Here is a 16,201-nt window from a genome sequence, read left to right on the forward strand (position 1 = left end):
TACTGGGGAAACTGATGGGACTTGGGTTGGGGGGGTGTGGGGGGTGTGGGGTAGATGTGAGGGGTTGTTGGGTGAGGGTGAAGTTTATTGGGGGGGCTGGGGGGGGGATTAATATCGGGGCGGGGGGGTGGAGCTTGTGCACTAGGAGGAGCTTGTTGTTGGGGGCAGGACAAGGAGGCCCAGCAGTGCCCCCCACCACCAAAGACTGCCTGGACAGTGGGGTCCCCATCCAGGGAGTAGGGAGATGGAGGGCACTCCGAACTACCTCGTTGGGGCCAGGTGAGCACCTCCTCCACACATTTGCACCCCTGGGTGCCAAAGCAGGTGAGCGTGAAGCCACACTCACCTCTACCTCAGCGCGGAGGGATTGGGGATCGGTGGTGCCGGGTTCCCCCGGCGCTCCCACCACAGCTGCACGAGCCATGTGACTCTGTGTATCTATCTATATTAAACAAACTGCTGAATTAAACCCATGTTCAGCGTGGTATGCATTGCATGACTGCCACCCACCAAGCTCCAGTGGCCAGGCTGGGCACCATATGAGGGTGCAGGATACCCGCACAGCCTGTGACCTGAGGCAGCAGCTGTAGTGCCTGAGGTTTAACAGTTAACCTCACCTTTGCCTGCAGCACAGGATTGCCTCAGTTCCTGGGCACTCTGGGGTGAAAACAGGTGCCCTACAGCCACCAGAGCCATCAAGCATGGGCTTGATCAGACTGGGCACCAGCTCCAGCTGTGCTAAACAGGCTGTGTGGCTGCTTGGCCACCACAGGTTGCCCAGTGGCAGCTCATCTGTGGGTAAGGAGCCTGTTAGGTTGCCTCTGCCTGGTAAAAAGCATGGCTGTAAGGATGCTGAGACCATGGGGCTGTGAGGATTCACCAGGCAAGATGGAAGCAATGCTGGGCCAGCCTGGCACCTAGGCAGAGGGCACAGGTGACTCAGCTGGAGCCGAGAGACACAAGCACACACATGGGTGCTCACAGACACGTATGTTGCACATACATGCACTTGGGAATGCATGGAGTCCTACAGGCAGCTAAGTGGCCGCACTCATACACACAGGTCACTTGTGCTGGCTCATACAGGCTCAGCTGCATGGATGCTCACATGCAGTCACACTGACATATGTATGTGCAAACACACATGCTCACACATGCATGCTGTGGTGGTTTAACCCCAGCCAGCACCTAAGCACTCACTCCTTTCCCTCCCACTGGGATGAGTGAGCAGAGTCAGTACAAAAAAATGTGAAACTCCTAGGCTAAGAACAGTTTCCTAGCAAAAAATGAAGTTAAATGTAAATCATATCAACAGAAATGGAAAGAAATATACCATATTTAAAAAGGAGAAATAAAAACACAAGAAAAGGAAAGAAACACCCAAAACGAAGCAATGCCCAGTACAGTTGCTCATCTCCTGCTGACCAGTGCCTGAGCAGTGACCCACTCCTCCAAAAACAACTTCCCCCCCCGTTTCTGTACTGGGCAGGACATCGTGTGGTATGGAACAGCCCTTAGTTGAGGTCAGCTGTCCTGCCCATGTTCCGTCCCAGCTTCTTGTGCACCCCCAGCCCACTCACTGTCAGGGCAGAGTGAGAAACAGAAATGGTCCTGGCACTGTACAAACACTCGTGGCAATCAAAATGTCCCTGTGTTATCAACCTTGTTCTCAGCACAAATTAAAAACATAGTCCTGTTCCGGGATCCTGGAAGCTACTAGGAAGAAAATTAACTCTATCCTGGTTGAAACCTGGACAGACGTGCACTTGCACACACATGCAGCCATCCATACATATGAAGAGGCGCAAGGTGCTCCCATGGGGACAGACCGCTGCCAGCAACAACCACGAGCATAGACCCACTCCAGCACCTTTGAAGCTAGCTCTCTGGCACCCAGGCGGACACAACCTCCTATTTCAGAGGCCAGCCCCGGAGACATCTCCTCAGTACTCCCAGGGTCATCCTCCGACGCCTCTCGGGGACAGTTTGAGCCCCGCGGGGACAGCCTCGGGACAGCCCCAGCCCGGAGCCCCGGGCCCTGCCGGGCGCTGTCCAGGGTGCTGCAGCGGCGGGCACGCGCTCAGGAGACCGCGGGGGCTGCGGACACGTGTCGCGGGTACGGGGGGACAGCGGGGGGATGTGTTAGGGATACAGGGGGACATAAATGTGGAGATATGTTGGGGATACAGGGGGCACACTGGGGAAGATATGTTGGGAGAAGCTGGAGGATACAGGGGGTACATGTTGGGGACACGTTGAGGACACGATGGGGATGCCAAGGGGGAAGTGTTGGGAACACGAGGGAACATCATGTTAGGGACATGCTGGGTTACATGGAGGGGATTCCTGGGGGGACATACTGGGGACATGGGGGTAACATATTTGGGGAGCGATATGGCATCCCCGAAGAAGACCCTAGGGCTGCCCCAGGCCGGGCCTGTGAGTGTGGGAATGTGGGGGGGATGTGCGTGTGTACAGTGGGGTTTCCTTCTGTGCTTGAGTGTCTGTGAGTGTGTCTGTGCATGCCCCGGGCTGCACAATGGTCCTGGGGTGTTTGCTCCGGGGTAGGGCTGCCAAGCTGCAAAATAGCAAAGCCCTGGCACAGAAGTCCTGTGGCCACGGCACAGCTCAGCATAGCCCAGCACATGGAGATGGAGTGGGATCGATGCAGCCTTAATTGGGGTCTCATGTCCCCTGTCACTGTCGGGCAGTGCTGGCCACAGCTCATTGAGCGCCAGGGCCCCGGGGAGCCAGGAGGGCACACGCAGCCCACATCCTCGTTACACGGCTCAGGAGGTGATGTGTGTTACCATGCTCCCTGGGGGGCTCGGGGACACAGCTGCTGTCACCTGAGTAACCAGTCCTGATCGATGCCCACTTTCCACCTTCCGCAGGGACTGTAATTGAGCGGGAGGCAGAAGACAGAGGATCTGGGGGATGATCCAGCCTAGCAGCACGAGTGCTGGATCCAGACTCAGCGCTGGGCTGGGGGCAGGCAGCCATGGCATCAGTGTGTTACCATAGGCTCTGGGGATGGGGCTCAAGGCCACCTCTCAGCCCCAGTGATTCGGGGCATATTTGGTGTGCCCTATTCCAAGGCTCACAGACTTGGTGGGAGTCCAAAGAGTGAATGTTCTTTAATTCCAAAGCCCCCCTGTGCCTGAATTCCTCACCGTGGGGAGGTCAGTGACTCTCTTGCACGTGCGTTTCTGCGCACTGCTCATCATGCTGAGCACAGACCACGGTAGAGCCCCGACATCAGGACTGTGTGCACAGCCCCCAGTTGCTTTTGCAGGCTCCAGCCTCTTCTGCTAATGAAACCATTTCTAATTGTCGCCTTTGTGGAACAAAGCACAGTTTTTCCCCTCTGAAGATCCCTCTTCTACAGCTCAGCTATCGATCCCTGAGAAAAAAAGGCAGATCACTCAGAGCCTCAGTCTGTTCCTCCTGCCTGAGTTCTCTGCAGAGCTCATCCAGGGAAATTTGGGGGGCTGCAGGGGTTTCTGGGACCCTGGGCTGCACCACAGCTCCTTTTTACGGCCTGACAGCCCTGTACCACTCCCTTTAGGAACACATCTAGAAGGAAAACCGTTTTTGAGTGGGTTTTGCTCTCAGCAATGGTGCCCAAAGCCACCTAGCTCACACAGCCAGTCAATGCTAATGAAGTACTCGCTATCAGCAGACAGTTTTGTCCTAAAACCCTGGCTTGGCACCTTGCCCGGAACTTCCTTGGTGCCTGGGACATGGCACTCAGCAACACCCAGCCCTGTGTCCAGAGCCCACAAGGGACAGAGGCTGCCCTCCATCCCGGGCCAGCTATGGCACTGGAGAGATCGCACGGGCGCAATGGGGCAGTGGCAGGCTGGGACCGGCCTGCAGGGCAAGGGGCTTTGAAGCCTCCTGAATTTCTCCCTCTGCATATGGAAAGTCTTTGGGTTTTGTGACGGGTGTTGCTGCCAGGATATCATGCCATGCCTTGGGGCGATGCCCGTCGCAGGCCGCGCTGGGGCCGGCGGCCGCGTTCATTAGCGGCTCGGTCCTTTCAGTGAGCGTCCGCCGCGGCGGTCGATAGGAGAAAGGTGAACCCGGGCAGGCTGAAGCCTGAGGGAGAGCCCGCGGCAGCCTCCTGAACTTCAAAGGCCCCGCACCCACGCGGGCCATAGATCGCCACATCAATTCCCTTTCACAGAGCCGAGCGCCCGCTGCCCGGAGGGACCGCGCCGGCACGAAGCGGCCATCGACCGCCGCGGCGGCGGGAGGCCCGCGCGCCTCCCTCTGCAGTGCAAATCGCCATCGACCGCCCGCAGCCTGCCCTCTCCGCCTCGGAGCAGAGCCTTCGCGCCCCCCGCCCGCTCCGTCCCCGCGGCAGCGGCGGCCCCGGCCCCGGCTCCGCGCCGCCATGGCAACGAGCGGGGCGCGCCGGAAGCGGCGGCGCGCTTCTTCCGGCGGGCGGAGAGATGGCGGCCGCGGCGGACCTGCAGCGGCTGCAGTGGCGGCTGGAGGAGCTGGAGCAGCGCGTCGGCGGCGGCGGCGGGGCCGGCGGACCGCGCAAGGTGCAGGGGAGGGCAGGCAGATACCACGGGACGGCTCTGGCCGCCCTAGGGCCCGGCCCCGCCTGCCGTCCCCTCGGGCCCAGGCCCGGGCCCGGGCGCGGCGGGGTCTGACGGGCCCGTCGTGTGCCTCTGTACTCCCGCAGGTAGCGGACGAGCTGGTGAAGGTGCAGGTGGTGCTGAGCAATATCGCCGGCAAGAGGGAGAGGATCAAAATCCTGTTCAAGAAAAGTGAGCGAGCGGCCTCGGGGAGGGGGTTCGGGAGGAACCCGGGCGGCTGCGGCAGCGCGAACACACCCTGCGAGGCGTTTCGGCCCTCTAAGCGGAAAGCCCATCCCCGCGGTCCCTTCGGGCTCAGGCTCTCGTTTAGCAGAGGAATAAGTAACCGAGTGTAGTCTTCTCTGCGATTTCACTCGGCTCTGGGGGTTCGGAAAGCAGGATGCTGTAGCCTGTCGTTTGCTTGATGATGCAATCCCTCTTTGTGATAATATGCAACTAACTCTTACAGCATGACATCCCTACTTTCTGATGTGTGATCTGTAAGTATGAAGGTAAGGAAAAAGCTGTTGCGACTAGAAGAATCAGATAAATATAAATAGAAGGTAAACTGAAGTGGGCTGCATTTCTTGAGGGTGGAGTAAGCACTGTTAGAAACCCTCTAACTGTCAGTATCACTCCCAAGTTTTGGCCACACCTTTCGTGGTTTATTGGGTCTCACAAACTTCAGGAGACTGAGATCTTGATAGTAAGGAGGAAACCACAAGATATCCAAGCTCTTGGGCAAACGGAAGAGCACATCCTGATTTATGTAAGCCCAGAGTAAAATACTAGATTAACCCCAGGGTTAAGAATTTTAGGAACCTTAATTCACTGTTAAATGAAAATTTTACAAGCATTAAAAGCATTAAATAAAACCCTGAAGGCTGTTTGAGCATGAGCCCCCGAAGTGACTGCCTGTACTCTTGGACTTCTCCAGCACGCCACTCTGTGTGGTGGAAGCAGTAATGGTTCCTTATGGGTGGATCTGTGCAGTTAGGGGATATCAAGAGTGGGCACAAGAGCGGTGCTTTGCCCTGCCAAGCTGTCTCATGGCCAGGTTTTGCTGTCTGGCATCACAGAAGGAGCAGGCTATGTGGGCAGGACTGATGTGCTCCATGGTTGTGATGGCCAGTCAGTGTAAAAATGTAACCTTGTGTATTTGTAGAAGACTTTAAGGATCAGATTGGAAGGCTGTTGGCTGCTTTTGTCTCGAGGGAACAAAGAAGCAGGTTTCACTGCTGTCATGGCAAGTGCCGTGGGTGTCCCTAAAGAGGTGGTTCCTTGGCTGGAAACATTTTGTCAGTTCTTGGTCACAGGGCTCCAGAATCACACGTTTACAAAAGCTACATAAGTTAACAAATCTGGAAAAAAAATAAGAATGCAATGAAATCTCTCCTGCTTTTTTTGTCTCCAAACCTATTTTTCCCTCTAGTTGAAGATGTAATAAAATACCTGGACCCTCAGTACATTGATAGGATGGCTATTCCAGATGCCATGAAGCTGCAGTTCATCTTGGCAGGTATGGCATGAAATGAGAGAAGACAGGGTTGGGCCTTCAGCACCACAAAAGTTGTCGTTTACCTGAGACGGATTGGGGTGGATTTCTTGTCTTTAGCTGTAAAGGTCTGGTGAGGCACCCTATTTAGAGCTCTCAGAGAGATGGTTTGTGGAGGGATGTCTGTCACCCTCAGTGCTCCCTTTGATTGTTCTGGTACTCATCAGTTTAACTCTGTCCTGGCTCTGGCAGGGACAAAGTCAATTTCCTCTATAGCAGCTGGTACAGGGCAGCATTTTGGATTTAGCGTGAGGAATAATGTTGGCTTAGGGTAAGTGCTACCTGGCAAAAACTAAATCAAGGACGTTTCAGTTTCCCATCCCCTGCCAGCGAGGAGTTGCATGGGAAGTTGGGACAGGACAGGACAAAGACAGCTGACCCCAGGTGGCCAAAGGGCTATTCCATGTCATACGAAGTCATGCCCAGTATAGAAACTGGGAGGAGTTGGTGGGGAGGGGTGGGTCACTGCTCAGGTATCAGCAGGTGGTGAGCAACTGCACTGGGCATCACTTGTTTTTTACTGAGGTTTTATTTCTCTTTCTATTGCTATGTTCCATCTGGGTATAGTAATTATACTGGTTATAATATTTATTATACTGATTATATTATACTCATTTCAGCGTTTAAGAGATGGGTGGATGTTGCACGTGTGGAAATGGTCTAGTGGTTGATAGGACTGGAACAAAGGCTAGACTGGATGACCTCAAAGGTCTCTTCCAGCTGAAACAATTCTGTGATCCTACATTTCACGTTAGTTACCAAACTGTTCTTATCTCTATCCATGATTTTTACTAGGTTTTCTTCCTTTTCCCCTCTGACTCTTCTCCCCATCCCACTGGGAGGAGGAGCGAGTGAGCGAGCAGCTGTGTGTTCCTTAGTTGCTGACTTGGGTTAAATTCATGTCAACCCCAAAGTAATAAAAGGTTGGAAAGAAAAACTGGAGCTTGAACAGTTTTCCTCACCCCACTTGCAATACTCTCTACCCTGTGACAGAAATGGAAGGCCTGTGGATGTATTTTACACACCTTCTAGCCTTGTCCTCCTTTGCTGCAAAGCATTTGGTTCAGCCTTGTTTTGGTATAGTCTGAGAATGAAACTCAGTGGGGATTCTCCTGCCTTAAATTGGTGGGAACCAAGATCCAGAGGGGAGCAACACAAAAGTCTAAATAAAACCAGAAACAAGTCCCTTTCTGTTTAGCTAGATCAGCTGGAAAATCATCTCACCAGTACTAATGAAAAGTCAAAGCAGCATTCTGTGTTTACTGATTTTGATTCTTGTCTCTCCCCAACCAGAGGAGCAGGTAATTCCTTCCCGAGCAGCCCTTCTGGAGCAGGTGAAGAACCTCCAGCCCATCTTGGACAGTGCCAGTATCCAAGGTACGTGTGTTCTTCTGCAAGTGTCAGCTGCCAGTGCCACTGCCCAAGCTGTAGCCTATTCAGTTGGGTTTTTGTAATCTCAAGCCTCAGACTAGAGGAGAGGACAGCTAAGCACATAACCCAGCGTGAATAAAGTAGGTACAAGTGTAGTAGTGTGTCTGTTCCTCCCTCATACTGCTCTGGCATCTCATGCAATGTCAAGCGGGTGATGGAGTAGGTCAGGAAAAAGGTTAGAGACAGTTGCTTGGCAGAGGGATGGAGAGTCCCAGGCCAGTCCTGCCTGTGAACCCTTTTACATCTGCATAGGCACACGTGGAGAGGCCTCTTGAATTGCTTTCTGTAACATTCACCCAAGTGGTTTACTCTGTAGTTCTTGACTAACCTTCACTGTGGCCTTTCTCTCACTCATGCCATTCAGAAGCAGTTAGCAGATAAACTTGATATTCAATGTACGAGGCAGCTAGAGCATTTCTGTATCATAGAAAAGGTGCATTTGTGATGTCTGGCACTTGCATGCAGCGAGTGGAGTTCTGCTGTGATGTGCTTGTGTAGCAAGAGTGGTCTTTATTGTGGGAACTGATCCTATGTGCTGTAAAACAACCAAAATCAATTTCTCTTCCGCTTTCAGTGGTTCCTGACCATGCAGCCAAACTGCAGCGCCTCTCTCAAATCCACATCCAGCAGCAGGTAGTGTAAATATTCTTGACACTCTTGACTAGCAGGGAGAAGGACCCATTTGTCAGTGGCTGTATTTGCAATTGTGTGAACTGCCCATTTATAGCAGGTTTTTCCAATCCCAGGATATTCATACTGCAGTCTTAAAGAAGTTTAACCACTTGGGGGGAGTGGGGGGCAAACAACCAGGATTTCTGACAGTTGAGTGAGTTGGAAAAGCCGTTTGTTTACCATAACCCTATTCAAAACAGAAGCTCAAGTGGTGGTGGGTTTAACCAGCTGGCATTCTCCCTGTCACTGGGACACTGAGGTAAAGAGTGCTCTGCCAGTGTCCCAGCCTTGGGAAGGCTGTTGATTCTGTCACATTGTCAGTTCCCCGTCAGAGTGCTCCTGGAGCCGCCAGTGAGTAGCCTGGACAGTGCCTAATGCTCCCTTCCAGCATTTTGCTGTAAGTTTCCGTTCTTGGGCAAGCGAAGCATGGGTGCTGTGGAGAAGCAGACAGCAGTGCTAGCCCTGGGGGCTGCAGTGCTTCATCAGCTTGGGTATTTGTAACCTTTCTCATGATGTTGAAACCTGTCCAGCTGCTCTGAGTGACAACAGCCAGAGTCTGACCCTTAATCTCAGTACTGGCCTTGGATGAGTTTCCTCCCTAGGTATGCTGTCAGGGACTGGGAGGACAGGTGTCCTTCAGCTTGTTTATTGCTTACTCTCTGCGACTCCCCTTTGTAGGAACAGCGCAAAGATCTTACTGACAGTGTCAAGACACTCCTTGAAGACTACAATAAAACAGTATCCTTTTAGCCATGGGCCTGGCGCAGCTGAACCCTGCCTTCTGGGCTGCCTCCCCTAGCAGATACCGTTGCATCCCCAGCCCTGGGTTTTAATGGCCTGTGCCTTTTCTGATGTGACAAGTGCTGTGTCTCTGTCATATTCCCTTCAGGCACAGCCAAGGACCTGCTTGTCCCTGAGACAGGAAGGGCAGGGTGCCACCTGTGAGCCAGAGCCCCTGTGCTGGATCTCCTGGCAGTGTGGCTGAGCAGCAAGGAGCACTGCAGCCTGCATGCTGGTGTGGAGCTTGCGCTGGTCAGTGGGATGTTAGCGTCTCTGCCAGGTGACGGCTACTCCCTGTGACCTGCCCTAGCCAAACAGTGGCTAATTCTGGCTGTGTAGGATCCCAGTGTTGAGGCTTGTCCTAAACCCACAGAGGGTTGGGAAGCTCTGCTCTTCTCTGTAGGAAGCCCCTAAAACTGCAGTGCTAGGCAGTGTTCAGAAGTGCCGCCTGGACTCCCATCTGTGCCTTATGCTCGGTGCCTGGATAGTTCGAGTCTGTGTAGGCTTTGAACACTCTAGTGCCTTGGGCCTCTTCCTCCCCCAAGGAATTGGGATTGTAATGGTGCTCTTGGGCTGTCTGGATGCTCTGACCTCAGTTTCTTGCCTGCAGTTTCCACATGCCTTTCCTTAAGAGTCATATCCAGACCCTGCTTCTCTCTAAGCAGTTTGTCCAGTGGAATGAAATATTGACACGTCTGGAAGCAGCCAAGGAAGCAAAACCTGTGTTGGAGTGATGGCAGAGCTGGGAGTGTGGGGAACCCCGGGGATCCTGCTGGCCTTGGGCTGCTCTGGAGGGGCTGCAGCACAGCTTGCACCCTGCTGCCTCACTATCTCCCCACTTGTGAGCATGCTGCCAGTGAGATCACAGGCACCCTGGCTCTGTGGCTGCATTGCATCAGCCCCGAATCTAAGCCACACTACTCCTTAATATGCCACTGTTTGCAGTCTTGCACTTCCCTGAAATACATTTTGGTTTGTAACGTATTTAAAAGTCCCTTTCTGCTCTTACTGTGGACTGCAGTAAAGCCCTGAAATGCTAACTGAGTTGTTTCTTCCTGGGTGCAAGAACTCCTTGTACAGGCTCTCCCTCATGTGGTTTTTCCCCAGGCAGTGATCTGTGGAGGCCTCCTGGCAGGCTGCAGGAACCTGCTGGAGGTTTTGTTCAGCCTTGGGTCAGGGACAGGTAAATCCCATCTGGTCCCACAGCCATTCCTGGGCTATGGCACACATTCTTCTGCCTGCTCTTTGCTGAGAGGAGGCAGTGGCTCTTGCCTTTGTCCTGCCTCCACTCACCCAAGCAGCTCCTATGAAGCCACAGCCCATGGCTAACTCTTTCCTCTTCAGAGTGGGCCATGAGCTATGCCTTGCCTGGCTTGGGCATAGCCTGGAGTTTCTGCTGGCACAAAAGTCTTCCTGGGTTTGAGGTCATGCTTTTTGGAAGGGTCCCAAACCTTCCTTCTTGGTGAGACGTGGGCCACCTCCAGCACAAAATGAGCAGAATCTCAGCAGGGAAATCTGGAGCCTGGTAATCCCTACACTCTCACCTGGTCAGTAAGCAGTGGGCTTGGCACACGGCAGAAGTGCCAGACTGGAGGACTCCATGTCCTTCTGGGTGTCTGGGGAACCCTCCTGGGCTTGGGCATGGATTTTATATTCCTCCTGGTCAGATAGGAGGTTGTACCCTGAGGCTGCTTCAGGGTCACATTTTTCACAGACCTTGCAGCAGTGATGTGCTGGGAGTGGATCATAGAACCACAGAATCATTTAGGTTGTGAAAGACCTTTGAGATTATTGAGTCCAACTGTTAACCCCCCACTGCCACATCTTACCACTAAGCCATGTCCCTCAGGGCCACATGTACATTTTTTTTTAATACCTCCAGGATGGTGACCCCACCACTTACTTCCCTGGGCAGCCTGTACCAAGGCTTGGCAACTCTTGCAGGGAAGAAATGTTTCTAATCTCTAATCTAAACTTCCCCTGGTGCAACCTGGGGCCATTTCCCCTTGTCGTGTTAGTTGGGAGATAGATGCCCACTTCACTACAAGCTCCTTTCAGGTAGTTGCAGTGAGTGCTCCTGTCTCCCCTCAGCCTTCTCCAGACTAAACACCCCTGTTCCGTCAGCTGCTCCTCATCAGACTAGTGCTCCAGACCCTTCACCAGTCCTGATGCCTGTCTCTGGACACGCTCCAGCTCCTCAGTGTCCCTCTGGGAGTGAAGGGCCCAACACGGAACACAGCATTTGAGGTGCAGCCTCCCCAGCGCTGAGTACAGGGGGACAATCCCTGCCCTGGGCCTGCTGGCCACACTATTTCTGATACAAGCCAGGATGCCATTGGCCTTGGCCACCTGGGCACACTGCTGGCTCATGTTCAGATGCTGTTAATCAACACCATCAGGTCCTTTGCCTCTGTGCAGCTTTCCAGCCACTCTGCCTCAAGCCCATAGCATTGCCTGGGGTGTGACCAAAGTGCAGGACCCAACACAGCCTAGTTGAACCTCATACCTTAGTATCATCATTCCAGCCTGTCCAGATCCCTCTGTAGAGTCTATCTCTCCTCCAGCAGATCAACACTCCCCCCAACCTGGTGTCATCATCAAACTTACTCAGGATGCACTTGAACCCCTCATCCAGATCATTGATAGAGATGTTAAACACAACAGGCCCCAGCACCGATCCCTAGGGAACATCACTGGTTACTGTCTGCAGATTGGATTTAGCTTTGGGCTCATCCAGCCGGCCAGTTTTTTACCCAATGAAGCATATGTTCATCCGTGCCATAAGCAGCCAGTTTCTCCAGGAGAGTTCTGAGGGAAGCAGTGTCAAAGGCTTTACTAAAGTTAAGGTAAGCAACATCCACAGTCTTCCCCTCATCTACTAAGCGGATCACCTTGTCATAGGAGATCAGATTATTCAGGCAGGATCATGCTGACTGGGCCTTGTCACCTGGTGCTCCCATACATGCCACGTGATGGCACTCAGGATGATCTGCTCCATAACCTTCCTCAGCCCTGAGATCTGGCTGACAGGCTTGTAGTTTCCCAGATCCTCCTGTCCCTTCTTGTAGATGGCTGTCACATTTGCTACTTCTCAGTCAATTGGGATCTCCTCAGTGAGACAGCACTGCTGATAAATGATGGAAAGTGGCTTGGTGAGCACTTCTGCCAGCTCCCTCAGTACCCTCGGGTGAATCTCATCAGCCCCACAGATGTGCATGTCTAAGACACGTATCCAGTCACTAAGCATTGTTCCTAGGGGCTTCATTCTGCTTCCCCTCCATGTCTTTCAGCTCAAGGGACTGAGTACCCAGAAAACAGCTAGTCTTACTATTAAAGACCAGGGTGAAAAAGGCATTAAACACCTCAGCCCTTTCCTGACCCCTTGGCATTGTGGCCTCCCAGTTCCACCAGGAACAGCCATTCTTCTCACCCCTTGTTACTGTGTCTTCCCCATCCCTTCAGCCCTTAGGATTGTGTCTAGACTCCATTCTCCTCACTGTGTGCTGCTCCCCTCAGGGACAGCCCCTTTCCCCACCGCTGGTCACCACATCCCCCCCTCTCCTCCGGGACAGCCCTTCTCCTCGTCCCTGGTCACTATGCCCCCTTCCCCTCTGGGACGACCCCTCTGCTCACCGCTGGTCACCACATCCCCCGTCCACTCACGAACAGCCCTGTCCCCACCGCCAGTCCCCTCAGGAACAGCCCCTGTCCCCACCGCCGCTCCCCTCAGGAACAGCCCCTGTCCCCACCGCCGCTCCCCCTCCCCTCCCCTCCCCTCCCCTCCCCTCCCCTCCCCTCCCCTCCCCTCCCCTCCTCTCCTCTCCTCTCCTCCCCTCCCCTCTCCCGCCCCGCCCCGCCCCGTCCCGCATTTCCCCGCGCCCCGCCCCGTCCCGTCCCGCCCCGCCCCGCCCCGCCCCGCCCCGCCCCGTCCCGTCCCGCCCCGTCCCGTCCCGCCCCGCCCCGTCCCGCCCCGCCCCGCCCCGCCCCGCCCCGCCCCGCCCCGTCCCGTCCCGTCCCGTCCCGTCCCGTCCCGCCATTCCCCGCGCCGCACCCCCGCCCCCCCGCGCCTGCGCGCGCCGGGCGGCGGCCGCCATCTTGCACCGAGGAGCTGTGCGGGCGGGCGCAGGTGAGAGGCTTTGCCGCACACCCTCCGCTCCCCACCCCGCGCTCAAGCGGGGCCGGGCCTCCCCACAGGCACGTGTAGTGCGGCCCTGGAGAGGCACCCGGGCTCCCCCGCAGACTCCTGCCTCGGCAGCCCGGGCTGCCTCGGGCGCCTGTGGCGGCACCTGGCCTCCGCACTGGCCGTTACAGTGGGGCCTGTTCGGCCCCCACGGCAGCGGCCTGGGCTCCCCGTAGGCCCCGGTGGAGGCCCTTTGGCTCTCGTACCGCCGCGTTGTGCGGTGCTCGGCCTTTCCCCGTGCACGTTCCCCGTGGCAGCGGCTCGGCCTTTCCCAGGGCCCTGCGGCACCGGCGCCTCACTTGCCCTCACGCCCCGGTCCCAGCAGTTTTGCCGAGCCTCGCACCTGCCCCGGTGGCGGTGGCCCGGCCTTCCCTGCCCGTACAGCAGGGAGAGAGCTCGGTCTTCCCAGCCATCCTCTGCCAGTCCGCATGGCGTGCCCCGGCAGAGCGGCGTGCGTGCCCAGCCCCAGCACGCGTGCGGCCTGCTGCCGGCCGAGGGCCTTGTGCAGACAGAGGGGTGCAGAGAGTGGGTAGCGACCTGCCCTGGCTCCATAGGGGATGGGGTACAACGTGCTGGCTGCGGGTGAAAGGGTTCAGAAGCCTACAGGTAGCAAAGCCTTAGCACGGCACGCTTGGGCACTTTGCTGTTTCAGCGGCGAGAAGCAAGGTGCCCTACACAGATTAAGCTGGCTTTGGTTAGGATGGCAGTAGAGGGGCCTTGCCTTGGCAGAGACTGGAGCCATGAGTCTTTCACTCTCCTTCAGAGAACTCTTGTTTTAATTCATCATGTGCTTTTCTGCAGTCCTGCTTCTTTCTGACCACGTGTCTCCTGCCTGCAACTCCTTGGCATGCTTTCCCCCCTATTGACTTGCACTGTTGATTTGTCAAGTACCTGATCCCCGGCCTTTAACCTAGGGTGGCCAGTTGTGGCACTCAGAGCCCCACGACTCTGTTCCGTAACTTAACCAGGCTGCTGCAGGTGAGCGGTGCCTGGGGTCATAGTCTGTGCCTTCTGGTGTGGCCCATGGGGTGTAGCTGTGGTCAGTAGCCCACTGGCTTCTGTTCCATATACCTCATCTTACCTGTTTATTCTCTGTTGTGCCCTGGCATGTTGCGTGCATTTTTCACTCCACCCAGCCACAGCACCAGCCCTGTTCCTCTCAGTGCCTGCCTGTGTGTCAGGGCTCAGGCTGCTCTGGGGCCGTGTTTGTGCTGTAGGGAGGTGCTGAGGAAGACTGGGTACCAATAACTCCTCAGCACAAGTAAGCATTTTTGCTCCTCTGTTGGAATGCGCCTTTTGAGGATCCCCAGCTCTTGATGGCTCAGGGTGCCCTTTAGAGGAGAGGTTGTAACTAACTGTGGTGAGAGGTTCTTCTTTGCACAGCAGTTGCAGTGAGAATTTATGTTAACGGATCCATTTTCCTTTTCAGCACTGCAGAATGGAGAACTACAAGAAGACCAAAATTGTGGAGAAGCCTTGTCCCCTTCCTTTCACCAACCTGCCCCCTGATATTATCGAAATGAAGGTGAAGGATGGGAGCAAAATCAGAAACCTGATGGGCTATGCCATCAGCAAGATGGAGCTGGACTCGGTGAGGCAGATCCTTTTCACTGGCTCGGGCAAGGCTGTCAGCAAGACCATTACCTGTGTGGAGATCATGAAGCGAAGGCTGAAAGAGCTGCACCAGATCACCAAAGTGCTCTTCAAGCAGATTGAAGAGATCTGGGAACCCATTGTGCCTGAGGCCGGCCTCGATGCCTTGACAGTGAAGAGAAACATTCCTGCCATATGTGTCCTGCTCAGCAAAGACGCCCTGGACCCTCAGGAGCCGGGGTACCAGGCTCCCGGCTCTTTCGATGCCTTCTGGATCGAGACACTGAAAGCAGAGTCGCAGGGCCAGGTGAAGAGGAAGCAGGGTGGCGGCAGGGGGGGCGGCAGCATGGGAAAGCACCCTCGGCCTGCGGGAGGAGCGCCTGCAGAGCCCTGCGTCAAGTCCTGAGGCACCAGCACCACGGCCGGGCGTCGCCTGGGGGAGTCACAGGCACCAGCCAGCTGCTGGAGCTGCGAGGCTGCTGCTGGACACGGGGGGCTTGCAGAGTTGTTAGGGGAGGGCAGGAGGAATTAACTTTCAGCATAGATGTGATTTGTAGCTGTCTGAAACTGTGTTTTGACAAGTGTCCTTGTCAAAGGCTGCCAGGCTGAACTCCTCTGCATGTGGGGCAGGGGAGGCAGGAGCCGGCTTCGCTTGTGCGAGGGCTGTGGGCACCTCAGGGAGTGTGGGGCTGCAGCTCCCTGGCACTGCACACCAGGCACCTGCTGGTGTGGCTGGCAGAGGTGGCCATTGCTGTGCTACAGAGGGGAGCTGGGACCTGACATGGGTTCCCCTGGCCACTGACTGCTGGAGCTGCCGTGAGCAGCCAGCGGGGCGCAGGGCTGGGTCAGCCTCTTCTGTGTCGCAAAGTGTCTGCTGCTGAGCCACGTCGGGTGGTTTGAATGGAGGGCTGCAGAGATACGACTCTGCCTGTGGTTGTGTGCACCTAGTGCCCTCTCGGTCAGTCCTTCACCTCAGTGGAGCTGATGGTTGCACGTCTCTCTGCCAAAATGAGTCAACTCACATTGTCACCAGCCTGAAATCCCATAGCTGTGCAAGCACCTTGGCGTGCTGATGGTAATGGAAAGCTCCAGAGGACCCTGTTGTGTCCCCTTTCCGCTCCCTTGTAATGCACAGAGCTGGGTTTAAAATAAAGGTTCCTCTTCAAGTAAGGTGAAATTTGTCATGTCTTCCTCATCCCACTGGAGGTCACCCTGTAAGCGCTGCTGGTGGGACTGCAGCTGACGCTGGAAGCTCTGCTCCTTCAGCTCTTGGCGAGGACGTGGGGACCTGCTGCTACAATCGGGACCTTGAGGTTTTCTTCCTGCTTTTGCTGTTCACCTTTATTACCCAAGAAAGGTCAGGGTTTGGACTTTTTGCTCTTTTTTTGTCCATTTTTTAAA

The 16,201-nt window shown here is 55.2% G+C and overlaps 2 protein-coding genes across 2 annotated transcripts; both read left to right on the forward strand.

Moving 5' to 3' along the window:
- Window positions 1–4,449: 4,449 nt before the first annotated feature.
- DCTN3 (dynactin subunit 3) lies at window positions 4,450–10,067 on the forward strand. Its single transcript, XM_062018211.1, has 7 exons — window positions 4,450–4,553; window positions 4,697–4,781; window positions 6,022–6,108; window positions 7,438–7,521; window positions 8,150–8,208; window positions 8,926–8,985; window positions 9,672–10,067. The coding sequence occupies exons 1-7, from the start codon at window positions 4,458–4,460 to the stop codon at window positions 9,759–9,761; spliced, it is 561 nt and encodes a 186-aa protein (XP_061874195.1). The 5' UTR covers window positions 4,450–4,457; the 3' UTR covers window positions 9,762–10,067.
- Window positions 10,068–13,079: 3,012 nt separating this feature from the next.
- Window positions 13,080–15,970, forward strand: RPP25L (ribonuclease P/MRP subunit p25 like). The gene is made up of 2 exons (XM_062018522.1): window positions 13,080–13,153; window positions 14,637–15,970. Exon 2 carries the CDS (start codon window positions 14,646–14,648, stop codon window positions 15,204–15,206), a length of 561 nt encoding a protein of 186 aa, XP_061874506.1. The 5' UTR covers window positions 13,080–13,153; window positions 14,637–14,645; the 3' UTR covers window positions 15,207–15,970.
- The last annotated feature ends 231 nt before the right edge of the window (window positions 15,971–16,201 follow it).

This window comes from Colius striatus, chromosome Z (genome assembly GCF_028858725.1).
Source record: "Colius striatus isolate bColStr4 chromosome Z, bColStr4.1.hap1, whole genome shotgun sequence".
Classification (NCBI taxonomy): Eukaryota; Metazoa; Chordata; class Aves; order Coliiformes; family Coliidae; genus Colius; species Colius striatus.